Consider the following 27830-nt stretch of genomic DNA (forward strand, 5'->3'; position numbering starts at 1 on the left):
AATGTTGTTGCATTTAATGTTGTCCCAGTGGTCTCTTAGGCTGTCTTCACTTCTTTTCATTCTTTTTTTCTTTGTTCTGTTCTGCAGCAGTGAATTCCACTATTCTGTCTTCCAGGTCACTTATCCATTCTTCTGCCTCAGTTATTCGGCTCTTGATTCCTTCTAGTGTAGTTTTCATTTCAGTTATTGTATTGTTCATCTCTGTTTGTTTGTTCTTTAATTCTTATAGGTCTTTGTTAAACATTTCTTGCATCTTCTCGATCTTTGCCTCCATTCTTTTTCCGAGGTCCTGGATCATCTTCACTGTCATTATTCTGAATTCTTTTTCTGGAAGGTTGCCTATCTCCACTTCATTTAGTTGTTTTTCTGGGGTTTTATCTTGTTCCTTCATCTGGTACATAGCCCTCTGCCTTTTCATCTTGTCTATCTTTCTGTGAATGTGCTTTTTGTTCCACAGGCTGCAGGATTATAGTTCTTCTTGCTTCTGCTGTCTGCCCTCTGGTGGATGAGGCTATCTAAGAGGCTTGTGCAAGTTTCCTGATGGGAGGGACTGGTGGTGGGTAGAGCTGACTGTAGCTCTGGTAGGCAGAACTCAGTAGAACTTTAATCTGCCTGACTGCTGATGGGAGGGGCTGGGTTCCCTCCCTGTTGGTTGTTTGGCCTGAGGCAACCCAACACTGGAGCCTACCTGGGCTCTTTGGTGGGGCTAATGACAGACTCTGGGAGGGCTCACGCCAAGGAGTACTTCCCAGAAGTTCTGCTGCCAGTGTCCTTGTCCCCACATTGACCCACAGCCACCCCCCGCCTCTGCAGGAGACCCTCCAACACTAGCAGGTAGGTCTGGTTCAGTCTTCCCTGGGTTCACTGCTCCTTCCCCTGGGTCCCGATGCACACACTACTTTGTGTGTGCCTCCAAGAGTGGAGTCTCTGTTTCCCCCAGTCCTGTCGAAGTCCTGCATTCAAATCCCACTAGACTTCAAAGTCTGATTCTCAAGGAATTCCTCCTCCCGTTGCCGGGCCCCCAGGTTGGGAAGCCTGACATGGGGCTCAGAACTTTCACTCCAGTGGGTGGACTTCTGTGGGATAAGTGTTCTCCAGTCTGTGAGTCACCCACCCAGCAGTTATGGGATTTGATTTTACTGTGATTGCACCCCTCCTACCATCTCATTGTGGCTTCTCCTTTGTCTTTGGATGTGGGGTATCTTTTTTGGTGAGTTCCAGTGTCTTCCTGTCGATGATTGTCCAGCAGCTAGTTGTAATTCTGGTGTTCTCACAAGAGGGAGTGAGAGCACCTCCTCCTACTCTGCCATCTTGGTTTCTACTCGCTAGTTTTATTATTATTTATTATTACTCCTACTTTGAAAAAAGCCAAATATATCTAGGATGCCCAAATTTCATGACTCTTTCCATTTTAAAAATTTTCTTTTTTGCTGAGACCTTCCAGTGCTTGCCTACTGGTAACAAAATAATAGAGATTTTTCTTCATCCTTTAAGGGTGTCTCTTTTAGACTTTATGGAATGTTCATCTTCTCAGGTCTGTTTTTGATGGGTCTTTCTGCCTAACCACTATGCATATTTCCCTCACTTCCTGTCTCAGTAGGTAACCACAATCTCAGATCAAACCCTTTATGATGACTGTTTCTCAGGACAGTCTTCTTCTCATTTGACTGAACATGTCAAAACCTTATCTTTGCTTCCATAGCATGACAGGCAAATGGTTAAAAAGAATATAACTAAAATTGTAAATTTTCAAACATTATAACCCATCTATAAGCTGGATTTTTCTAGAATCATGTTTCCTTCTTAAAAATGAAATTATATAAGATCAGATGTGGCATGCCCAAAAGAAAAGTATAATGTTATTTAGATAAATATAAAATTAGTCACTAATATAGTCAATATTGTGTTTGCAGGTAAATAAAAATATCCACTTGTTCCAGTGATTTAAAGATCCTTTTCCTTTCACGTTACAGATCTAAAAGTGTCTTGGTACAGCAAAGACAAGAAAATCAAGCCATCTCGGTTCTTTAAAATGACTCAGTTTGAAGACACTTACCAGCTGGAAATTGCTGAAGCTTTTCCAGAAGATGAAGGAGTTTATACTTTTGTTGCTAGTAATGCTGTAGGTCAAGTATCAAGCACAGCCACTTTGAGACTGGAAGGTACAGTAAAACAACTTTAAGTACCACATTTAAATATGGATCTAATCTCACAATGTCAGTAACAAATCACTAAGGATTTCACGTAAATCATCGTTGGTCCTACCATTCTCTTAATGTGACTAATTGTTTCCATGTTATATGTGATGTTCTCGCTTTTCAGTTACCCCTTCTCATTATGAATCACAAACCATCATTTTTTATTTTGCCCTGCTTTGTCTCCATAGAAGTTTGTAATGTGTTGCTCTCATCATCAGCTTTCATGCTTCCTGATCAGCATGTATCAGAATGGGGAGAAATATGCTAAAGAACTAGATAGATCTGTTTTCTCATCTGACTAGGATGCAAATTCTAAAAAAAATGTTTTTAAGTCTAAGAGTGTTACCATCCCCCCATTGTACTGACACAATTCTGATTTCACAGAAGCTACAGTGGGTGATTTCAGGTCTGTACACCAGCTGGATGTGTTTACTGTCATTCAAAGAATGCCTGAGGGTTGAGGGGCTCCACTGTAAGACGGTTTAACATCTCTGTTACTTGGGGCTCTTCAGCTGCAATCAGAAACACTTCCTCAGTATCGGGGTGGGGGGCACTTTGATTCAAAATGAGATAGTATTTTTATAGATTCAGGCTGTTTTTCCTGAGCTAAATTAGTCTCTGTAATTTTAAGCATATACAAATACATAAAGAGTTAGGGCAACTTTTGCTTTTTTCCTTGATTTTAAACACTTATTATAATAACCAGAGGTTTTCTTAATAATCAGTGTAGTGTGGTTTACAAAAAAGAAAAGCTGGTTTGACAACCAGAGGGAAAAAAATAACAACAGAAGACAAGAATACCTAAACTGAATTGCATACTCCACGACTGCCTTCATGCACAATGTAGTGAAGTTCCTTAGACTAGTTATGTCTCAGCATGTTTGTCTGGAAAATGGAAGGGAACTTGTGTGACTTTGAATCAATGTGTGTATGTAGTGACATACGTTGACAAGGCATCCGGATTGGTCTGGGTTCTAGTTCACCACTGAAATTTACAACAGATCTGTAGACAACTCCCAGTAAGTTCTGGTTTCAGTGCAGGGTAAGACATTAAAGGTTGGCATGCTTCTTTTCAGGATTTAGCAAACTTGAAGAAGTTACATCAGACTCTCAATGGCATGTCTCTTCGTCAGTTTCATTTAAGAAGGAGCCCCTTGGCCAAAAGCCCATCTTCATCCAGCCTCTGTCAAGCCTCAGGGTGCACAGCGGGGAGACAGTCAGATTCCATGCCAGGGTTTCTGGCATTCCCAAGCCAGAAATCCAGTGGTTGCATAACCAGCAACCAATTCTACCAACAAAAGATGTAGTTTTCCATTTTGAGGAGTCCACAGGCATGGCTTTAATGCTTATAGTTGATGCTTACTCAGAGCATGCCGGCCAGTACTCTTGCAAAGCAGCCAATAGCGCTGGGGAAGCCATTTGTGCAGCTATACTCACAGTGACTCCAAAAGGTAAAGAAAGCCTGGCTTGCTTCAAAGACTTTGATCTGCTGCATCCCTCCTACTCCCACTGTTACTAATGAGAGTCTCTGCTGTGTGTCTTGGTGCATATTGTGGTCGGTCCATAATTTATTAACAAAGTAACACCCAGGTGCCCCTAAGTCCTCAATTATATTTTAACCAGTGTACTTTAAATCTCACTGAAGTACGTGTTCTGGGCATTACACTAGTTATTATTTGGTTAGGCATCAACTTTGCTTGACATTTTTACTTTTCTAAACAGCATCTCATCATTGCATCATTAATGATTTATTTGCTACATATTTTTGATAAAGTATATGGTGGAGGGAGGACAAATGATATCCCGAATAGAGTCAGAAAAAAAGAGGGAGCGGCTATGTCATTCTGGATAGCTGCAATGACAACAAAAAGAAGGAAGCAGATACTGTATGGCATCCGCATGAGCCTTCATCATCCATCCATCACTGGATCACTGGGAATGAATTTTCTTTTGTGTCACCCTGACATCCTGGAGCACACTGCATCTGGCATGCTGCTTCCAAGTAACAGTGACGTCTTTCATCTTCATCTTCCGTGCCATTTTATGTTACTAACCTAGCCAGGTGACAAAGCTTAGATCCTAATGTTCTTTTCTTTTTCTTGTCACTTGATCGTACAGTGCAAGCCCTAGCTAGGCAAAGTTCTGGGAAAAATGTAAGAGAGTCCACCAAGTCCCAGACAGTGGCAGATTCCTGTTTCACAAAGCAGGAGAGCAAAATATCTCAAAGCGAAATTAAGTCATTTCAAGGATCATCATATGAATATGAATTTCAGGTTTTTGAAGGTGTATCTCAAAGTTCCGCCCACACAGCTACATCCATTCGAGATGTAGAGTTGCACCATACTGCATCCCTTTCACAAATTGCAGAAAGCACTGAGTTATCTGAGAAATGTGCTGAAGAGCCAGTGGATGAAGCGCCAAGGATTCTCCTGCATCTTCAGGACCTCTGTGTAAAGTGGGGCGACACGGCTCAATTCCTCTGTGTTTCAGAAGAACCTTCCGTTGACGTAACCTGGACTCATGAAGGTGTGAAGATAGAGGAATCTAAGAGAGTGAAGCAGTCACAAAATGGCAGTGCTCAGTTACTTACCATATGTAATGTTCAGCTGGTAGACCAAGGATTGTACAGCTGCGTTGTCCACAATGAGTACGGAGAGAAGACAACATCAGCAGTACTAAGAGTAGAAAGTGGTTATTTGCTATTTAGCTCTGACTTGCTTCATTTCATCCTCATCGCTTTATGCAGCTTTTCCATCATGCAGATTGAATCAATGAATATATTAAATAGAATACCCTTAAATTAGCACTCTATTCATAAATGACTTATGAAAGTCAGCCAAGTCGTTGGCCAAACTTAAGAACATGTAACTTTCCAGTCTAGATTCAAGGAAGTTTAACTTTCACATCTGAGTTCAGGAAGTCAAGGTTTGTTTCGTATGTGCTCTTTTTTCTAATACTTACCAAATGTGCCGCCTAGGAAGTGTACCAAAGAAGGTTCAGATGTTAGAGTTCATCAAGTGTTTATTGAGTATTTATTATTGTGCCTGGCACTGTCTGGACCAAAATTAGTAGTCTTTAGATATTTCTCAATAAATGCTGCTGCTTTATAGTCTCAGATCCTCCCAGAATTGTAGAATTATCTCACAGCAAGATCATTATTTTTGTTGTTATTGTGCTCAATTCACCACTGTGTCTAGAAGGGGCACAAATTTGGGCAAATTTGGGCAAAGGTTAACTTCTTCCTTCCTTCCATGGACTTTCTTCTTGGATGCTAATAAAATGAGAAAAGTATTCTTCAGGTACTAGAAGCCTGTGCTGTGTGTCTGCAGCAAAGGACCTTCACTGAATCCCATGGAGGGAAGCTGGTGGAAGAAGTTTAGGCATCTCCAGGGGTCTGTGGAGAGCTGCGGCCTCTAGCTCTTCCCTGATCTGGCCATATTATTGTTGAGGCGTCAGAGATGAATGGGGGCAATACAGTGCTGTGTGCACGGCCATCTCTGCAGTGAATTTTGAGATAGTTTCATTAATTCACTTAATGTATCTGCAATCCTCACTCACCAAAAGGAGGATTTGTTTTTTCTTAATCTGACATTTTGGTCTATAGCTATTTCTGATTAATTTTCAAAGCCTAAGAAAGGGATAGCTCAAGAACTGAGGTCTAATTATGCAAATTAGGTAGAAAATTCCACCATCCAGAAAGTTGACTCTCAGTTTCACCATAGCTGCTGGCTAGCACAGTAATCACACAAGAAACTGTCTATCTGGAGGCGTTGTCTACAAGTCACGTAGGTGACAACTGTGACGGTTTCCGCAGCAAGATAATTGGGAGCTGGTGTGTTGTGGAGGTGGGAGAAATGTAGGTCTTTCAACTCGCTTCCTAAAGAACCTAGTGCCCTAGGACAGTGCTTCATCATCATGTTCCCAGAGTGGATTTGAGCTGGACATTCTTGCCTCAGGATTTCCAGTTCACTCAGTTCCAACAATTCTATTATTAAAGTGTTCTTGGTGCGTGAGCATTTTTTTTTCCCTTGGGAAATCCAGACTGCCTTACTGAAGAAAGTTAAAAGAGAAGCCACTTTTCAGTGTTTGAAGAGTGAAGGATCAGGCACAGTTATCTAATTATCTAATATAGGCCAGTCTTTATCTGTTCCTCTTCGATTTGGGCCTAATAATTTTACATAGGCTAGTTATCCATGAAAATCAGGTAGGAATGTGAACCCCCGTAAGTCTGTTTGAGTAGAGTTCTTATGTGCGTAGTAAGCATAGAGATATCCTAGTTTGGGGACTAATGTGCTGCTTACCCTCTCATCCTAATGACATTCCATCGTCTCTAAATTCCACGTGTGTTTTACTTTTACAAACACAACTAATTTATTCCTTTTCCAAACTTTATTCTTACCTAGCAAAAGAATTGCAAACCAGACCACTTACCAAAATTACCCTTGGTTCAGACACTAAAAGTATTAAAACACTCAAAGAGTCCAAAATTAAAACAACCCGTGAAGTAAAGAGAGCATCGTCAAATAAAACATCAAGTTTGTCAGTAACTTCATGCCAAAGACCACAAGGAACTGAGAAGCCAGGGCGGCAAGCACACTGACTTGTGTCACACAGACGGGAGAATGAGAGTGTTACCTGAGCACCTGCTTTCTCTGAAGCCACCCAGAGATGATTGTGTCTAAAGGCTGTGACTTTTCCTTATGTAATAAAAGTAATTTTGAGTTGAGGACTCTTTGTTCTGCTCTTTAACATATAATTGGACTTTGCGTGAAGTTTTAAAGGTGGTTCAAATCAAAGGAGTGTTTACTAGCAGAAAACTCAATTCTGCAGGGAAATCTGAGAATGGCCCTCAGTTAAAAGTGGCAAGTTAGAAAATGCATGTTCCTTCTAAATGTGATTTCATCTCCTAGCAAGTAGTCAGTCAACAAGACATTAAAAAAGAAATATTCCTTTTGTTTGTGGATTGCTTTTCTCAGTGCATGTAAAAGGCATGGGGAATTGTGGAAGTAAAAGTGGAAATTTCATAGAGAACCTAAAATAAAAATGTTTTAAAATCTTTCATCATTGTCATGTACTTTATCAGCTCATTGATCTGTTTGGCATGGATTTTGGGGGGTGCATTTGGGGGATGTAGTTTTCTATTATAGTAAAGAGAAAATTGTAATTGTATGAATCATGAATTGAGGCAGAAAGTACATGGAATTAATCATGAAAATCTCTTGTTTTTGCATTCTAGCTCCTGAATCAATGTTGCATGAGCAGATTGAGATGGAGATGAAAGGTATGGTTATATTGAATATGAGATTTAAGTAGAAATTCTGAAGGATTAATAGAATCCTTGAGCTGCCTTCTGTTAGTAGTATTGAGAAAAATGACATAGATATACAAATATATCTCTTACAGTATATATTACTGTGTTGCATGCCTGGTTTAGTATGCTGATAGTTACATGCATTTCACAGTAATTTGTTTTATGGTAATTTAAAATCTTATATTTAAAATTTATCAGCCATAATCAACTTCATGTTTGCAGCCATTTTCAAAAGCGTGTATTAGAAAAGGTTGTCATCTTAATGCATGAAATCATGAACTAGAAGTTTGTTTTCAAAATCACTGTGAATTAAATTGAACAAGAGACAATAACCTAGCTGTCATTCTCAGAATGCAACATCATGAATGAATTATCATTGAGATGCTTTTTTATTTAGGGTGTGTGAAAATGTTACATTCTCATTCTGGTTTACACTTCATGCACATACATCATTTTAACATTGATATGTCTCTTACACTGGCTTGCAGATAGCTGCCTTATGTGATCCTTATTGCCTGCTTTTCTTTGCATAACATCGTGACTTTATGGCTGTATTAGTTCGAATAAACGCCTTCTCATTTTATTTTATTTTATTTTATTTTAGCTAATCATTTATGGTTATAGTTCTCGTATATATATCTTAAATAGTTAATTCTCCAAAAATACAATAATTTAATCTATAATCAAAAGGATCAGAAAGGGCGTTTATTCCACTCTCTGCAAGTCAGGTAAGATTTTCCTCTTAGCCATCAAAAGGACAGTTTTCCTGCTCTCAAAACAAATACGCACAGGAACATGTTATTTTGAAATTCATTTTTGCTTGTTCAAGAAGAAATTTCAGCAGTTTGAAGAAAAGACCAGACAACGAACGATTTTCGTGTCAGAATCTTTTAAACAGAGCATGGTGTTGCGTTTATTCGAACAAATATGGTGAGTGAAATTTTTTATGGATTTGTGAGAATCTGTAGCATGCACTTTATTTCATTTCCTATTTTGCAATTTCATTTATTTTCAACTTTTTCAAATACTGTGGAAAATAGTAAAATGCTTTATAATTGAACTTTTTTTCAGAATGGTTCTCTGAGGAAGCATCTGAACATTCAGAAAGAGATACCCGTGTTGCCTTCTCAGATTCTGAAGACATAGATCACAGCTCCATGGCTGCTAAAAGATATGCAAGTAGAATATCATCTACAAGCTCCTGGCCCAAATATTTCAAGCCTTGTTTTACCCAAAAGCTTATGTTTAAATATGTTTTCGAGGGTGAACCTGTTGTTTTTACATGTAGATTAATTGCCTGTCCAACTCCAGAAATGACTTGGTTTCATAACAATCGACCTATCCCAACAGGTCTTCGACGGGTTATAAAAACAAAGAGTGATTTACATCATCACTCTTCCAGCTTAGAGGTTAAAAGGGTCCAAGACAGAGATACTGGAAGTTATAGATTATTAGCAATTAATAGTGAAGGGTCTGCTGAGTCAACTGCATCGTTGCTTGTTATTGAAAAAGGGCAAGATGAGAAATATTTAGAATTTCTGAAAAGGGCAGAACAGACACATGGAAATATGGAGGCTTTAGTTGAAAGGAGAGAAGATAGATTAAAGGTTGACCTGAGGTTTACTGGCTCTCCCTTTAACAAGAAACAAGACGCAGAACAACAGGGAATCATGCGAACTATACACTTTAAGACAGTAAGTCCTGGCAGGAAAACAGATTTAATGTATGATGAAGAATATTTAGAAAGTAAATCTGACACAAGGGGATGGCTTAATGTAGGTGAAAGTTTCCTGGATGAGGAGACCAAAATGAAGTTGCAGCATTTACGGGAGGCTAGAAAAATGTTAATGGAGAAAAAGAAATTATCTTTGTTAGATATGTCATCTGAAATAAGTTCAAGAACTTTGAGAAGTGAAGACAGTGATAAAGACGTTCTGTTCTCTCGAGAGGAAATAAAAAGCAGGTCTGTATCTGATCTAGCTGACAATAGGGATAAGGTAGATAATTCAACTGAGGGTATTGTCCAAGATCCACAGGTCCTTCCTAATCTGATGGATCAAAATGTAGAACCTGGAGAACCTCCCACAAGCTTTCAAACTACTGTTGATGAGGAAATCCTCCAGACTGAAATGAGAATGAGCCAAGAGGCATTCCTAAGAGAAAGTCTATCAAGGGACAATTTATATGGTAGGATTCTAGTAAATGAGAATATCCAAGCAAGAGAACAACTTGAAAAACTTATGACCCAAACGGAAATTGTAGAGTCATCTAAAGATATCACAAATGTAAGTAAGAATGAGGAAATATATGAGACCCCTGAAAAGGTGTCTCAAGTTACTATACCATACACCAGTGAATCTTTTGGTGCAGTTGTAAATATTCAAGAAAGTGAAGCATTAGATATTGACCAAATAAGAAAAGATGATTTGAGAGAATTTCAACACTCCACTTCCACAAAAGTCGATGAATTCAAAACTGAACAGGAAGAAAAAACCACAAGATTTTTCGAAAATTCTTTCCAGAAACATCCACAACGTTGCCCACCTTCATTTCTTCAAGAAATTGAACCTCAAGAAGTTTATGAAGGTGATAGCTGTGAATTTGTGTGTCGTTTTCAAGGATATCCTCAACCCATAGTGACATGGTATAACAATGATGTACCAATCCCATGTAATCGAGGCTTTATCACTCAGACTTTCAAAAACTATTCAACGTTAACCTTTTCTTCTGTCCATCCTCAAAATGAAGGTTTCATTACCTGTGTGCTGTTTAACCAATACGGAACAGTAAAAACAACCGGTGTACTTAAAGTGAAGTCAAAACAAAGGCATGATGTCGAAGCACATAGGGTCCCAGTGTTGCATGACTACACTGATGAAGAAGAGGAGCTGACATTGGTGTTTGACCAAGCAAAAGGCGTTCCTCCTTCTCTGAGACAGGAAGGCCAAACAAATCTCCATATGTTAAAAGCTAACCCACCAGTTCCTCCCTCTGCAGACATAGAACTTCTTTCCTTTCCTGTAGAAATTCAGATAACGGCAGCTACTCCTACCCCAGAACAGGATAAAGAGTCAAGAGAGTTGTTTCAACTGGAGGAGTTGGAACCTAAAGCAACACCTCAAGATGAGGCTACTCGGTCACCAAAGCACAAATTTATATTTTCATCTGATATTACTAACGAGCCGCCAGAAGTGTTGCAAGAAATGCCAAAGCATGCCAGTTGTAGAGAAGGGGATTCCATAGTCCTTGAATGTTCACTGTCTGGTGAGCCTAAACCAGCTGTGACATGGTTCCACAATGGAGTCCTTTTAAAGCAGAACAAGAAGTTCCAGTTTGAAGAAGTTAGTTGTAGCCACAGGTTATATATTAATGATGTTAATTCTCAAGATTCTGGAAAATATGAATGTGTTGCTGAAAACAGTTCAGGAATGGTTGAGAGTGTTTCAGATCTAACAGTGGAACCTGTCACTCACAGGGAATATAGTCAATTAGAAAATATGGGTGGAATTTATGCCAAATATTCCAAAGATCAACACATTCAGGGAGAATCTGTAAGGGCACACTTTCATGATTATCCAACCGGTCCTTTTACTCCCCAATCCAATATAAAAGAATATTCTGTAAGAGAATATTTTCAAAGCCTTGAGACAATTGAACAGATAGACCAGAAAGTCCAGGTTTCTTACACATCTTCTAGAGAAAAACTGCCCATATTTATGCAGGGTGCTTCTACATCCATAACAATCAACAAGCCTCTCCGAGCTGAACTCATACAATGTCAGGATGAAGAGAAAGAGGAACATGTAAATGAAAAGTCAAAGCTACACCAAGCAGAGGGGACTGTCTATCCATCTGTTGATGATTTCAGTGAAGTTAAAATTAGGAAAGAGGTAAGAAATGATTTGGGGAAACTTGGTGGACCAGAAAGGGAAAACGTGCAAGAATATGCCCAAAGTGACTATTTATCAAATATCCACTCTGAGAGAACTTCTGATGGTTACAATACAAAAGAATCGTCCATCATTGTATATGAAGAACCCTTTGGGGAAGGGAGATACTACCCAGGAAAAAAGGTGAGGCATAGAATCATTGCATTTGAAAAGTTACAACATATAGAAAAAGGCGTTCTAGAAAAAAGACCTACCAAGAAATCATTTGTGAATCCTCCTCAAAAGAAGCTTGATGACAAAGACTTTCCCTTAAAGCAAAGAAAATCAAGATCAAGTAACCTAAACACAAATATGCATCAGGCAGAGGAAATGCCTCCAAACACTGAACAAGATTCATCTAACATTGTAATGAATTTAAAGCTGCTTTCCTCTCAAACTCATAAGGTACTTAAAGTACAAGAGAGGGAACAACAGAAGGAAGTAGGTCTTATAGATCAATCTGCAGTTGCTGAAAGGGCTGAACCTGAAGCACCTATTACATTTGACCTAAAGCAATTTCATGCTCAAATAGAAAATGCGGATGTAAAATTTCAGGAAGTTAGACTAGATAGTGATCAATCAGAAGAAGCTTATTTTCAAACCCAGCATCCTGCTTCTGAAACAACCGAGGCTGAGAGCATTGTATTTGATCTGAAGCAAATGTATTCTCATTTAGGAGACCCAGCTAAGGAGTTTCAAGAGCAAGAAACTAGGCAACAGCAGGAAACACCATATAAAGAGGAAGTTCCTAGCACTGAAACATTACAATCTGATACACAGAATACCTCTCAAAGCGCACAAAGTAACATATTTACCAATCCAGAGATTTCTTCCAGTAAGGAGTTTTTAGATAGGACTGTGAGGGAGAAAAGTGGTAGTGATGAAAATGCCTCTTATTTGGAAAAACATAAGCAGGAACAAAATTCAGAAATTTTAAATACTGATATTTCTCTTAAAACTATTTCTGAAGAGATCCATAGTGAACCGTGTGCCCTACTTTCAACCTCATCCACAGATGTAGGAAAAACTGATATTTCTGAGGAAAATGGGGATAGGAGTTTCATTTCACATGTGAAAAAAGCAAGTGAGGAAAAGCTTATAGAGGTTTGTAAAAAGGAGGAGGAGCATTCTTTGGAACCAGAGTTGGAGTCATTTCAAAAGCAAGTTGGAGGGACACAGGGATATGCTGCTGGAATTTTGGGAGACCACATAAGTGAGGTTCAGGAAGCAGACACATGCCGCAGAAAAATTTCCCTGAGTCAGCACTTTCCATTCTTAATGACTGAGGAACAACGGAATCCAAATGATCAAATAAGTGAGAAAATGGATGCTCCTGGAAAAGAAAAATGTTATGAAGAAATTCAAGTTCAGAATGAAACTTCTTTCTCCAGTACTGAAAAAGAAAATATAGAAACTTGTTTTTCTGAAAACCCTCCTAAGTTGGATGAGGCACATACAACGGAGGTAATGGAATGTGAGACCTCCCTAACACAGTACTTACTGGCTGCTGGAAAGCATGAAGTTCCTGAGACTGCAGACACCAAGCACAAGGCAGATCTTGTCCACAGTGAATCAGTCACATCAATGGAGGTTGAAGAAGTAACTTTCAGCACTGTGTATGAGTACTACAACCAACAACAGGAATCACTGGGACGCCCATTTTCTCCTGAATCTGATATTTCAATTGATGTGGGAAGTACAAGCAGTGAAGCACTCTCTGAGCTAGATCAGTTTTATACCCCACCATCCTCTGTTGAACATCTTGAAACTCCAAAGTCTCCTGATTTGTATCTTACTCCTGTAGACACAGCTAAAAAATCCTCAACAAATTTGGGAGGTAAGACTATTGAAAGGACCACACCTTTAGAGGAAGCTACTGAAAGGTACTCAACACCTTCCGAAGGCAAGTTAGCAGAAAGGTGTTCCACACCCTCAGGAGAGACCCTGGAGAGATACTCCACACCTCCAGGAGACACCCTGGAGAGATATTCCACACCTCCAGGAGAGACCCTGGAGAGATACTCCACACCTCCAGGAGAGACCCTGGAGAGATACTCCACACCTCCAGGAGACACCCTGGAGAGATATTCCACACCTCCAGGAGAGACCCTAGAGAGATACTCCACACCTCCAGGAGACACCCTGGAGAGATATTCCACACCTCCGGGAGACACCCTGGAGAGATATTCCACACCTCCAGGAGAGACCTTAGAGGGGTATTCCACGCCCTCAGGGGAGACACTAGAGAGATATTCTAGACCTTTAGGAGGAGAAACTGTTGAAAGATATTCTGTTTCTACTGGAGGACCAAACCCCACTGCAATCTTTAAAAGGTGCCCATCAAAACTAGAAAGGGAGGACAGTCCGTCAAGTGAACATTTCCACACACCTACAGAAGAGAGAAGCTCAGCTTATGAATTATGGCGTTCTGATTCCTTTGGCACGCCCAATGAAGCCATTGAACCAAAAGACGATGAAATGCCTCCATCTTTTATTGAACCTCTGACCAAAAGGAAGATCTATGAAAACACAACCTTGGGCTTCATTGTTGAAGTTGAGGGCCTTCCAGTTCCTGGTGTGAAATGGTATCGAAATAAATCTTTGCTAGAGCCAGATGAAAGAATCAAAATAGAAAGGGTGGGTAATGTGTGTTCTTTGGAAATTGCTAACATTCAAAAAGGAGAGGGAGGCGAGTATATGTGCCATGCTGTAAACATCATAGGGGAAGCAAAGAGCTTTGCACATGTAGACATTGTGCCCCCAAAAGAGAGAGCAGTGGCCCTTCCACCTCCAGTAACACATCAGCATGTCATGGAGTTCGATTTGGAAAACACTGGGTCATCAAGAACCCCTTCTCCTCAAGAAATTGTCCTGGAAGTTGAATTAAGTGAAAAAGGTGTTAAAGAATTTGAGAAGCAAGTGAAAATAGTCACAGTTCCTGAATTTACTCCTGATCATAAAAGCATGGTTGTGAGTCTGGATGTTCTCCCATTGAATTTAGCAGATCCAAGTATGGCTTCAAGGGAGGAAGAAGACAAAGATTTAAAAATTGACTTAGAAGTATTTGAAATGCCTCCTCGCTTTATAATGCCTATTTGTGATTTTAGAATTCCAGAAAACTCAGACGCTGTGTTCAAATGTTCAGTCATAGGCATCCCAACTCCTGAAGTGAAATGGTATAAAGAATATATGTGTATTGAGCCAGATGACGCTAAATATGTGATTAGTGAGGAGAAGGGAAGTCACACCCTTAAGATTCGCAACGTCTGTCTTTCCGATAGTGCAACGTACCGGTGCAGAGCTGTGAATTATGTAGGGGAGGCTATCTGTCGGGGATTCCTCACCATGGGAGATTCCGAAATGTTGGCTCTGCTGTCAAAGAAAAGTAAAGTGACATTGAGCAGTGTGAAGGAAGAATTAGTCTTAAGGAGCAAATATTCAGACAGCTTTTTTGAATTTCAGGTGGAGGAAGGGCCTCCCAGGTTTATCAAAGGTATTTCTGACTGTTCAGCACCGTTAGGGACAGCAGCTTATTTCCAGTGTTTAGTCCGTGGCTCTCCGAGGCCCACGGTTTACTGGTACAAAGATGGGAGATTGGTGCAAGGAACAAGGTTCAGTGCCGAGGAAAGTGGCATAGGGTTCCACAACCTGTTCATAACAAGCTTAGTGAAGGAGGACGAAGGTGAGTACAGGTGTGTAGCTACAAACAAATCGGGCATGGCTGAGGCCTGTGCAGTGCTCACCCTAATTTAAAGCTCCTCATGCAAAGTGTTAGTGTCCCCATAATGATGAGAATGGACTTGAATGCTTTCACACTTTCCAGATTATATAGTTCTAATAAATCTCCAAATACATCTACTCTATTTGAACAAATTACATTGAAAAACCCCAGGGAAAACAGTTTCTCTATGTGGAAATCTCATGTTTGTAATACATGTAAATATTCTATTATCTAAACTGTGGAATTATCACCTGTGTCAATTCTGCTGTGAATCATCAAACACTATTAAACATCTCCTTGGCCACCTAATTGTTGGTACTTCTACTTTACCCTCCTTCTACTCCATAAAGTCCTTCAGCAGAATGCATTCTCTTTTAGCAGATAAACTGTGTATGTCAAGTAAAATGTGAAATGGAAGACCATATCAGATGACCACACAGACAAATTGGTAAGGTAAAATCTCTCTGCTCTAAGTCATTTTGGAAACGATAACTCTTTTGCACCCAAATACATGCTTATTTATTCAGACTTAGAACAAACCAAGCAGCAACAGAAACTAGCTTTGCCCAATTGGTAACTAACTCTATAATCTGTTTTACCTTGCAATCTTCATATTTATTTTCAGCTCTTTAAAAAATATTTTCATTATTAATATCCCTCTTCTTAAGTGTTTTAACTCTTGCTGCTTTTGAAGGGACCAATGGTGATCTCTTGGTGGGTAGAGTTCACCTAGACATTTGCAGAATATGCAAATAAATATCTTTCCACTTTTGGAACTACCTCATTTTCTCAATTTCTGAGATAGCATTAACTGTAAAATGCAGCATTAATTTGATACTGGACTGGGGTTGGGACAAGAAACTACTATATTACATTTATATATAAATTTTAAACTGCAGTACAATTTCAGAATCTTTAAAATTAGAAAAAGATGGTGGGACATCTCTAGTATTGAAGCAATATGGTAATTTGTATTTCAGATTATATACAAATAACAAGATAATTAGCTTTCCTGTCCTTTTCTCTGGATTTTATTTTTAAAACTAGAAATTAATAAGCATTCAAATTTAAGATGTATAAACATATATGTTTCTAAAGTGGCTGTTTTTGTTTTTCAAAATTATAATTATAGTAAGTTCACAAAATCCTTAACATACCTATGTGCCACTGTGAACTAAATCTTCTCATATAAGCTGTAATAAACATAAAGAAACTTCGTTTTTTCTTACCTAAAAACGAAGGGTTAGACCAAAAGACCACAGAGGTGATTGTTCAACTATGATTCTGTGTCATCCCATTGGTAACTTTTCTTAATATAATTCGGAATACATTTCAGTTTTGCAACAGATGACAAGAGGAATAATAGAATATAGTAATTTGATTGTGAGACTTCTCTTCCTCCAACTCTATAAATTACTCACTGTCATCTAATGGCTATTTTCTCCTCTGCATTGAGCAATTTTTACATAACATCATCATATTAAATACATTAATTTTACTTTAATTCTAAAACATTAATCATTTAATTTAAATTTAATTTTCAAGAGAATCCATATATCCAATCATGTTTATTATGCTTCTTTCATCTGTCAAATGTTTTATTCCCACAATGGGACTTCCCTAAAAGCCTTTCAAATTAAAGAAGAAACTGGGAGAATGTGTAGGATATAGACAGACCAGTCAGGCTTACACCCCACCCACCCCACCCCCCAAAGAACATTCGCTTTGCTTTCTTTGAGTCACCATAACTTATCAAGATAGATACACTATTGTGAAACAATCATTTCTGTTTCAACCAGTGAGGAGACAATATCTGTGATCATAATTATAGATATGATATATATCTATATACCACATCATAATATATATCATTATATATTATTATATATTATATTATATATATTATATAATATAATATATAATAATATATATATCATATATCACATCATAAATCCCTGAAATAAAACTAATTCTATAGTTTAGGGACTTAAGGATTTATTCTACTCTGAGTCACATAATGGATGTTTAAATAAATTAGAAATTCAGGTCATGACAAACATGATAAGCACACTTTACCCAAACATTATACAGCACAACAATAGTCCAAACCTGTTCTTAAAAAAAAGAAAGAAAAGAAAAAAAAGTTTTAATGCCATACTGGATTGGCAGTAAGGGCTGAAAACTATACTTTTATGCTTATAAAAAGGTGGGCTTTATTTGATTTTGCTCATTAGAATTCTGTTAGTCTTAAATTCATTGCACTTGAGAATATTCAGAATAAAAGTGACTGAATAAAGAAAAATAAGCCTTGCCCACCCTTGGCTTACTTATTAATTGTTGTAGATAATTAAATGGAATTTTTTATTTTCTGACTCAACAGCATATAACTTAAAAGCCTGAAATGTGAATTTCTCTGATGCTGGATAAAGAATTCATTGTTTTATGCATAGTAGAGTTTAAACAATTATTAGCTGCTATTACTACATGTATTTTAAGCTACCCCTTTCATGTTTCAGGACTCTTTAATTTCATCTGGTATCTTTCATATAGTTAATATACCATGTTTAGAAGAAAGGAAAAACAATTGAAAATATTTCAACACGTTAGTGAGGAGGGGTATTTTCGCTATACTGACATTCACTCCCTTTACAGATATTTTGGGAGTTCAAGTGAAAAGGGAAAGCTGACATGAGTGATACATTATAGATTAAATGTTAAGTGGTCACCATTAGTATGTGAAATTAATCAATGTTTTTACAGCTTACTAACTGAAATAATAATAACTGAGTTTGTATTCTACATGCTATAGGTAAGTTTTACCAGTATATTTATATAAGCCAACAGATACTGGAGTCCTGCCTTTTACTGCTAATACATTTGAATTAAAGCATAAGACTATTCCACATGATGCAAGTAAACTAATACGTAGTAAAACTGCTCTAGGTAAGGTAATAAAACTATTATTAACCAGAGCTGTTCTATTTACCTAAAAATTTAATGAAAAGCTAATTCCTTGTTATCAAATTACGTCTTTCATCCTGTCCATGATACTGTTTAAAGAGTATCTGTTATTCACTGTTTGTTTTCCTGTTCAATAATACTGTGTAGGTATTTCTCATGCAATAAACTATAATTAAATTTTTAATGTTGGAGTTTTCTCTCATTTCTGATTCTCCCATTTTCTTAACATAAGCCTCATTATAAAAGCTTTGTTGAAGTAATAGGGCAATTTACACAGGCAAAGGAAGGCTTGCATTTCTAGTAACTGAAAACAGTTATAAGCAGTAACTAGAACATAGATGTTTTAGTTTGAAAATAAACAGTCTTCAATTTGACAATGAAGATCACTCTTAAACTCAAGAAAATTCTAAATGTAAATAACAATTCTGGATCTTTTTAGAAATTTATTTAAATGATCCTGAATTCTTTTTTAATTAATTTTTAGTGGAATTTTTATTTAAAAGTTGTGTTTTAAAGAAAAACATTTGGATCCTGAATTATTTGCTTAGCAATATTTAGCCAGCCAGCAGTTTCTCAAACTTTAGAATTGGGACTGTATCACAAAGGAAAACTCATAAGAACATCTTTAAAATGTATAAACTCTAACACAAATGAAATGGACTGAAAGTTGCATCAGTACAGTATTTATAATCATATAATATAATAAGCTAAGGTTAAAATTTTAGAAATGTGCCTTTTGATAAATTAATCTCAAGATAATCTAATGATTTCAGGAATAAAACAGAAGAAGGCCATCAATTGGTGCATTATTCTTTGATGACTTCTTTGTTTGTTTTAGTAAAATAATAATCATTTTTCCCCATACAGAGTTTTCTAGTTCTCTTCTGTCTGCTGAGGAAGAAGGACCTCAAACCTCTAGCTCTGGCCTTCAGTTATCTAATAGAAATGAAACACTGGAACTTTTGTCTGAACCTCCAGTTCATTCAACTAAATTCGATTCCAAAAAGGAAGGCAGTGTCCCAGTTTTCATCAAAGAAGTGTCAAATGCTGAAATAAGCATAGGGGATGTGGCTAAGTTGTCTGTTACTGTCACTGGTATTCCCAAGCCTCAAATTCAGTGGTTCTTTAATGGAGTAATGTTAACCCCTTCAGCTGACTACAAATTTGTTTTTGATGGTAATGATCACAGCTTGATCATTCTGTTCACCAAATTAGAGGATGAGGGAGAGTATACATGTATTGCCAGTAATGAATATGGACAGACAATATGTAGTGCCTATCTGAAAATAAATTCCAAAGGAGAGGGGCTCCAAGAACCAGAATCAGCAGAAGAGAAATCTCTGGAAAAGCTCGAAGGTCCTTGTCCTCCTTACTTCCTTAAGGAGTTAAAACCAATTCACTGTGCACAGGGGCTCCCTGCCATCTTTGAGTACACGGTGCTTGGAGAGCCTGCACCCACTGTTTCGTGGTTCAAAGAAAACAAGCAGCTTTGCACCAATGTTTATTACACTATCATTCATAATCCTGATGGTTCCGGGACATTCATCGTCAATGACCCTCAGAAAGAAGATAGTGGTTTCTATGTCTGTAAAGCGGAGAATGTGTGGGGTGAATCCACCTGTACCGCAGAGCTGCTCGTGCTTCTGGAAGACACACACATGACTGATGCCCCCTGTAAAGCAACGTCCACACTAGAGGCTCCTGAAGATTTTCCCCAGACGTCGTTAACGGTCCCTGCAGTTGAGGCACTTGACTCAGAACAGGAGACTGCAGCTTTTGTAAAGGACACCATTTTGAAAGCTGCTTTAATTGCAGAAGGAAAACAGCAGCTTTCTTACGAGCATATTGTTAAAACCAATGAACTGAGCAGTCAAGTTACTTTCATAGCTGAGCAACTGCAATCCACAGTCATGTTACAGCAGGATATGCCCACTCCTGAAAGCATCAGTGAACTTCTTTCCATCAGTGACACTATTCATGTCCAGCCTATCAAGGAACCACCTCCCAATGTACAGCTGCAGATTGTCCAGTCCCAGGACACCCTCCCCAAAGAAGATATTCTAATGTATCAAGAGCCTGAATTACAGGTGGTTCTACCAGATACTGAAAAAATCTTCCCCAGTGCCATGTCCATAGAGGAAATTAGTTCATTAACAGTTGAGTCTCTGCAAACTTTATTAGCTGAACCTGAAGGGAGTTATCCACAGTCATCAATAGAAGAAACGCCAGCCCATTCATATCCAACCTCTGTGGCTGAGGAAGTACTTTTACCAAAAGAAAAGATAGTATCCGCAGTGGACGAAGAGCAAAGAGTGATCCTTCAAGAGCAAGAGGTGCAAAGTGCTCTCATCCTGAATCAGAGCTTAGCTGAGGGACACGTGGAAAGTTTCCAGGGTCCTGACATAATGATCTCCCGGGTCCCTTCAGAACACACATGCACAGAAGGTGAAATCTTAATGGAAAGTGTGGATCAACTGGACAGTGCAAAGCAAGATTTCGCAGCCAGCGTTGAGGAAGGCAAGTCCTTAAGGTTTCCGTTGGCAGGTGAGGAAAAGCAGGTACTGCTCAAGGAAGAGCGTCTTGACAGCTTGGCAATGCCCCCGAACCAAACCACTAAGTATAAAAAAGAGCCCATGGCAATAAATGGTGTGCAGGAGGTGCTGGGAAGTGACCTGCTTTCTAAGGAAAGTTTGCTTTCTGCTATTCCTGAAGAGCAGCGGTTAAACCTGAAAACTCAGATCCGCAGGGCTTTGCAAGCAGCAGTGGCCAGCGAGCAGCTGAGTCTTTTCTCTGAATGGTTAAGAAACATTGAACAGGTAGAGGTCAAGGCCATAGACTTCACCCAAGAGCCCAATCGCATTATGTGCACCTATTTTATTACCTCAATGAAGTCTCTAACAGAAGAATTAGCCATCACTATTGAAGGCATTGATCCTCAAATGGCTAACTTGAAAACTGAACTTAAGGAGGCTTTGTGCTCTATAATATGTGAGGAAATGAACATCTTAACAGCTGAGGAACCTGGAATTCAGAAAGGAGCCACAATAATAGACTTGCAGGAAGAAATGGATTCTTTTTCTAATCCACAGAAGGTTGAAGCAATCACCGAACCAGAGGTTGAATCTAAATATCTTGTCTTAAAGGAAGAGATAAGTTATTTTAAGGTGGAAAGTCAGGTCAAAGCTGTGGGTGCCACAACTGCTTCCGCTGCTGTCTCTGATGAAAAACTGGATGAGATACCAAAACCATCAGAGGAAAAAGAGAAATCCTCTGAAGATGGTACTGAGAAGGCTCGTACAGTAGAGATACAGGAGGCTGAGGGTAGCTCACTCAGAGAGGGTGGTCCTGATGTACAGACACCCTTGGTGGACATGATTGCCAAGGAAGGTGACACCGTAAGCCTCGCGTCATCCATAACAAATGCCAAAGAGGTGAATTGGTATTTTGAGAGTAAACTTGTGCCTTCAGATGAAAAGTTCAAGTGTTTACAAGATCAAAATACATATATGCTAGTGATCGACAAAGTAAATAGAGAAGAACATCAAGGGGAATATACGTGTGAGGCCTTGAATGATGACGGAAAAACAGCAACTTCAGCAAAACTCACTGTAGTCAAAAGAGGTTGGATTTTAAGGATTCAGTGAATCAAGTTCTAACATTCACTGGGTTGTAATGATTTAGGTTTCCTCACTGAATTTTCACTTATCTACCATTGCCAGAATGCAGTTTATTTAGAGTAAGAATGAAATCACAGACATAATCATGGTTATTACCTTTCCCCTTTTCCCTTACTGCCTTACTGGGTGGTATGTTATATCTACACTACTACTTATTTTTAAAATGAAACGTATTTCCATATATTTCATAATACTGATAAATGCTTTTTTAGTCTCTTTCTATATGAAAATACTTTAATGATATGTAATAAAAAGCTGTCAGTGAATACCTAGTTACCCTGAAATCACCAGTCTCATCCTTAAATTCAAAATAACCATGATTAATTGTCCATTTGTGTTTCTTGTTTCGATTATCTTTTTTGCTATTGTTTCACTTCATCACTTTATTTAGTAGATCATGTTTTTTTCACATTATTCGCAGTGTTCCTAGTCAGCATGGTATATTTAAAGAATATATCGTATTGTTATGCATGTAAGCCAAGAGCATCACATCATTTTAATCATTTTTTCACAATTCACTGAAAAGTAGCAATTGAATATGTTGAAAGCTACTTGCTGTCTTCTTTTGCCTTCAGTGATCTTCCTCATTTTCCAGTCACTTGTCTTAAACTGCTGCAATCCACTTCACTAATTTCAACTGTTTCACTCCATTAACAGCAACAAAGTTTAGAAGGAAAAGAAAAATGTGGGGTACCTGAGAAGGAGGTGTGCTAATGGGCTCTGCTTCCCTTTGCAGCTGCCCCAGTGATCAGGAGGAGAATTGAGCCCCAGGAAGTAGCCCTGGGCCACCTCGCCAAATTCACCTGTGAGATCCACAGCGCTCCCAATGTCCGCTTCCAGTGGTTCAAAGCTGGCCGAGAAATCTGTGAGAGTGACAAGTGTTCTATTCGGTCTGCAAATTATGTCACCACCCTGGAAATCCTGAGAACCCAGGTTGTTGACTGTGGCGAGTACACCTGCAAAGCTTCCAACGAGTATGGCAGTGTCAGCTGCACAGCCACACTGACTGTGACAGGTAAATGCCATACACTGACACAGATGTTATTCCATTTCATATTATTGCCTATTTTACTTTTTGTGGAGGTGCAGGAGGTACTTGTCCTACCAACTGGAGAGACCAGTAGCCAAGATGGTAACACAGTGGCTAGGTAGTGCAGAGCCTATGAGAGACAAGAAGTCATTGTTTACAGTCACATTTCTAAAAACAGCTAAAGAAAAAAAATTTTTATTTCAAGAGCAATGTGAAGGAATCACACAAGCAGTGGCTCCTCATAGTTTGGTTTGGGTTTTGGTTTTTTTCTGTTCTTTTTATTAAATGGTCTGGCTTGACCTCTAGCATAAAAAATTTCAGGACAGTTTGGTGCTACTAAAAAGTAAATGATGTCCGAATGTGTGTAATAATTTGGACCCAGTTAACCAATTAAGAACAGAATTACAAAATGAAAAAAGCCAAAGCATAAGACTAAAGTCAAACAAATCCTAATAAGAGACAGGGAGCTAGTACAGAACTACAAACTAGGATTCTCACCCTAAGCTTTATTACTAATTGAAAAATAAGAGTAACTACACAAATATTCTGTTCTCCATTTCCTGAGGACACACAGGATGACTGTCAAGTAGGTAACACTCATCAGGAGTTTGAATTCCCTCATTAGCAAAAAAAAAAAAAATAACTCTTTCCTACCTCTTTCTCTCACTCTTTCTTTCTCTTTTGCTTTCTTCCTACAAAGGGAAAATGTGAGTATGAACTTATGAACTATGGTTTAGGGTGAGAAGTAGCAATGACTTGTGCTGTTGACAGAAGCATGCACGAAATGCCAGGGTGAGGCTGTCCCTTTGTCTTTTTCTTTTTGAAGTATAGTTGGTTTACAGTATTACCTTGGTCATCTTTTTCAATGACAGCATGGAGGGGAAGGGTAAATGCAGCATGCATCTTTGACTTGAAAAAGCCAGGGTTTCCTGTAGCTTCCTCTCCTCTACAACTCTTTTATATCAGAAACTCCACACCCCCAGGCCCATGGTGACCCATTCAGTGGATTTCACTTTGTGATCAGAGTCTCCGTACTGCCAAGTGCATGGCATTGTTCTTAATGACACTTCGGGAAATTTCTTTACCCAAAATAGGCCGGTTCAGTAATGGGACTAACACTTGAGCTTCAAATCACAAGAGGAAAGAAGAAAGAGGAGGATTTTTTTTTTTAATCAGAAAGAGAGGTTCCTAAATGTTTGCTTCCAAATGCAGAATGGACATGGGAAATTACTGCTATAAATATTTTTACAAGTTTGGAGTGATTTAGTGGATACATTTAAAGTTGTGCCATTTAAGGATTTGCTAGTGGTCATCGACGTGAGGGTTAGAGAGACTTTATAAAACTACTGAAACTTTTTATTACTTAATATCTCTACTCTTCAGAAAAGTCAAGTACATTTTCTTTATCTTCCTCATACAGTCTTCTAATTTGCAGAATTAACGTACCAGCTGAATTGCTTATCAGATAATTCGAACAACTAATCAGCTCATAAAATGGACAAAGCTTTAGCAATAGTGAGTCAATGTTGTGAAATAAAGGAACATTTGTTCTTTCCTTTGATAGAGACATTTAAAGTGCTGTCTTGCTCCTCTATAAAAAAAACTCTCATCCCTTTCCTTTGACACATCTTTTCACCTTCATACATTACCCTACTTTGAGTAATGTCTCATGTCTATCTAAAGCTATTACTCATCTTTTTTCTTTCTTGGAATATGTAATTACAGCAAGAGCTTTGTAGGGACAAAATATAACACTGAAAACTTTTCTTTTACAGAGGCATATCCACCAGCCTTTCTCTCCAGACCTAAGTCCATAACAACTTTTGTGGGTAAGGCAGCCAAGTTCCTCTGCACAGTGACAGGGACTCCAGTGATTGAAACCATTTGGCAGAAAGACGGCGTGGCCCTCTCACCTTCCCCTAACTGCAGGATTTCAGATGCAGACAACAAACACATTTTAGAAATCTCAAATCTTACAATTCAAGATAGAGGAGTTTACTCCTGTAAGGCTTCTAACAAGTTTGGAGCCGATACTTGCCAAGCTGAGTTGGTCATAATCGACAAACCACATTTCATTAAAGAGCTAGAGCCTGTGCAATCAGCTGTCAATAAGAAGGTACACCTTGAGTGCCAAGCAGATGAAGACAGAAAAGTCACAGTTACATGGAGTAAAAACGGGCAAAAGCTCCCCCCTGGGAAAGATTATAAGATCTGTTTTGAAGATAAAATAGCATCCCTCGAGATCCCTCTGGCCAAACTAAAAGATACAGGAACGTATGTTTGCACAGCTTCCAATGAGGCTGGAAGCAGCTCCTCTTCAGCGACAGTAACTATCAGAGGTAAGAAGTGTGTGAATAATATTTCCACTCCCTTCTCTCATTTTGTGATTAAAATAATTTCATCCAAGCAGCCTCTTTGGTTTGGGGAAATCCTGGCATTGTTTGATTTTATTGTTTCAGTCTTCTTCACAATGCACTTATTCTTGTTTGTTTAAAACTGTCTGCCATTAACAAAGCTTGCTTAAAACTTCTTCTAAGAACTTCGAGTGTCTAGGCAATCCTTAACTATCTTCTTGCAGAAAATTGCTCTTTGTATAAGTAGAATTTGGTTGGTTTTGTTTTTGTTTGTTTGTTTGTTTTAAACAAGAGTCTGGGAAAATGTTGGAATCATAGAAACATGGAAAGCTATTGAGTACACCACAGCCTTTTCAGAAATTTCAAGAAGACATTTTATGTGTGTTATGTGTCTCTTTGTTGTATGATGTCTACTTTTCTTTTGTGTAGTTTATGATTCAGATATCTTTTCCCTTCTCATTTTTGTTAACTTCATGTAGAGCCACCATCCTTTGTGAAGAAGGTGGATCCCTCTTATTTAATGATCCCAGGTGAATCAGCACGCCTCCACTGCAAGCTGAAAGGCTCACCTGTGATCCAGGTTACTTGGTTTAAAAATAACAAAGAACTTACTGAGAGTAACACAATCAGAATGTCTTTTGTCAATTCTGAGGCTGTCCTTGATATTACGGACGTAAAAGTTGAAGACAGTGGGAATTACTCGTGTGAAGCAGTGAATGACGTTGGCAGTGACAGCTGCAGTGCCGAAATGGTTATCAAAGGTTTGTTTACTCTGTCGTAGTCCATTGTTTTCCTGAGAAAATATTTTCTTTTCAATTGCTTGTAACACATGCTTTATACAATGCTTTCATGCTTTTGTAGAACCTCCTTCTTTCATCAAAACTCTCGAGCCTGCAGATATAGTGAGAGGAACAAATGCCCTCCTTCACTGTGAAATCTCAGGCACTGGACCATTTGAAATTCGCTGGTTCAAGGATAAGAAGCAAATTCGAAGTAGTAAAAAGTACAGGTTGTTTTCTCAGAAATCTGTCGTGTCCCTGGAGATCTTTTCGTTTAATAGCGCGGACGTTGGTGAATATGAGTGTGTGGTTGCTAATGAAGTTGGGAAGTGTGGCTGCCTTGCAACCCACTTATTAAAAGGTTAGTGCTTGAAAAACTGGTATCTCTTCAATAAATTGTCAAAATAGCTTTCTTAAACCAAGGAAGGAAAACTGGTACTTTCTTTTCTTCTCCTAATCTTTGAAAATATTTTTTTTGCCTTTGGTTTGACCTGGGACCCTGGGGGAAATCCAGTCTTTATCTTGAGACCAGTATAAATATTTAATCTCTGATAACAAAAGTGAACTACATAATAAGCGATTTTGTCAGCTGATAACCGTTTATCTTCCTTGCTTCTTTCTCTTGGGTGGAATTGTAATTCCTCTTGAATTTGGTTTCTTCTTCTAATTAACCAACACTATGGAATAGATAAATGTAATCTAGATAAAGTTCTTAAATGCATATGGTGTTGAAGTGTTTGGGAATTAAGAAATTTTGGGTGCTCTCTTTCTTTAATTAGAACCACCAATCTTTGTAAAGAAAGTAGATGATTTTACTGCACTAGCAGGACAAACGGTTACCTTACAAGCTGCTGTGAAAGGGTCAGAACCCATTTCTGTCACATGGATGAAAGGACAGAAGATCATTAAAGAAGATGGAAAAATCAAAATGAGCTTTGCCAATGGTGTTGCAGTCTTGATAATCCCTGATGTGCAGATTAGTTTTGCTGACAAATACACATGCCTGGCTGAAAACGAAGCTGGAAGCCAAACGTCTGTTGGGGAACTAATAGTTAAAGGTTCGTGTAAGAACGTTTTAACTTGGAGTTGATATTTCCTTTTAAAATGAAACCTTACTACACACTTCAGAATTCCAACTATTTAATACCCTTGTAGAACCTGCCAAAATCGTTGAGAGGGCAGAACTGATCCAGGTGACGGCAGGAGACCCAGCCACGCTGGAGTATACAGTCACGGGTACCCCAGAGCTCAAGCCCAAATGGTACAAAGACGGGAGACCTTTGATTGCCAGTAAAAAGTATCGAATAAGTTTTAAAAACAATGTTGCCCAACTCAAGTTTTATTCCGCCGAACTGCATGATAGCGGCCAATACACATTTGAGATTTCCAACGAAGTGGGCAGCAGCTCCTGTGAGACAACTTTCACTGTCTTAGGTTAGTATCTTTAGAAACCTGTGCTTCCATATTCCTCTGAAACCCAACAAACAACCAAAACTAAAATCACTGAGCACTGTTCCACATTGTTCTTTCTTCTCTTCTTGTGCTGTGAACAGATCGAGACATTGCTCCATTTTTTACCAAACCCCTACACAATGTGGACAGTGTGGTTAGTGGGACCTGCAGGCTGGACTGCAAAATCGCTGGCTCCCTCCCCATGAGGGTGTCCTGGTTTAAGGATGGTAAAGAAATAGCTTCCTCTGACAGATACAGAATAGCATTTGTGGAAGGCACAGCCTCTCTGGAGATAAGCAGAATAGACATGAATGATGCAGGGAATTTCACCTGTCGAGCCACAAATTCCATGGGAAGCAAAGACTGCAGCGGAGCCCTGATTGTGCAAGGTTGGCTGGAAACTGTGCCTTTCATTCTT

General features: G+C 38.7%; 1 protein-coding gene across 6 annotated transcripts in view; it reads left to right on the top strand.

Moving 5' to 3' along the window:
• Window positions 1-27830, top strand: part of TTN (titin) — a 281676-nt gene that overhangs the window by 52493 nt on the left and 201353 nt on the right. For 5 of the 6 annotated variants that reach the window (XM_082658166.1, XM_082658171.1, XM_082658170.1 and 2 more), the window contains exons 43-51: window positions 1974-2162; window positions 7435-7479; window positions 22534-22812; window positions 24603-25166; window positions 25661-25942; window positions 26043-26321; window positions 26740-27018; window positions 27116-27394; window positions 27514-27801. In XM_082658166.1, coding sequence (XP_082514292.1) covers window positions 1974-2162; window positions 7435-7479; window positions 22534-22812; window positions 24603-25166; window positions 25661-25942; window positions 26043-26321; window positions 26740-27018; window positions 27116-27394; window positions 27514-27801 — 2484 coding nt within the window. Of the gene's footprint in view, window positions 1-1973; window positions 2163-7434; window positions 7480-8580; window positions 15469-22533; window positions 22813-24602; window positions 25167-25660; window positions 25943-26042; window positions 26322-26739; window positions 27019-27115; window positions 27395-27513; window positions 27802-27830 lie in introns of those variants that run through there. The other variant, XM_082658168.1, reaches the window with a different exon arrangement.

The sequence above is a fragment of the Grampus griseus genome (assembly GCF_964374135.1).
Source record: "Grampus griseus genome assembly, chromosome: 7".
In the NCBI taxonomy this organism is placed as follows: domain Eukaryota; kingdom Metazoa; phylum Chordata; class Mammalia; order Artiodactyla; family Delphinidae; genus Grampus; species Grampus griseus.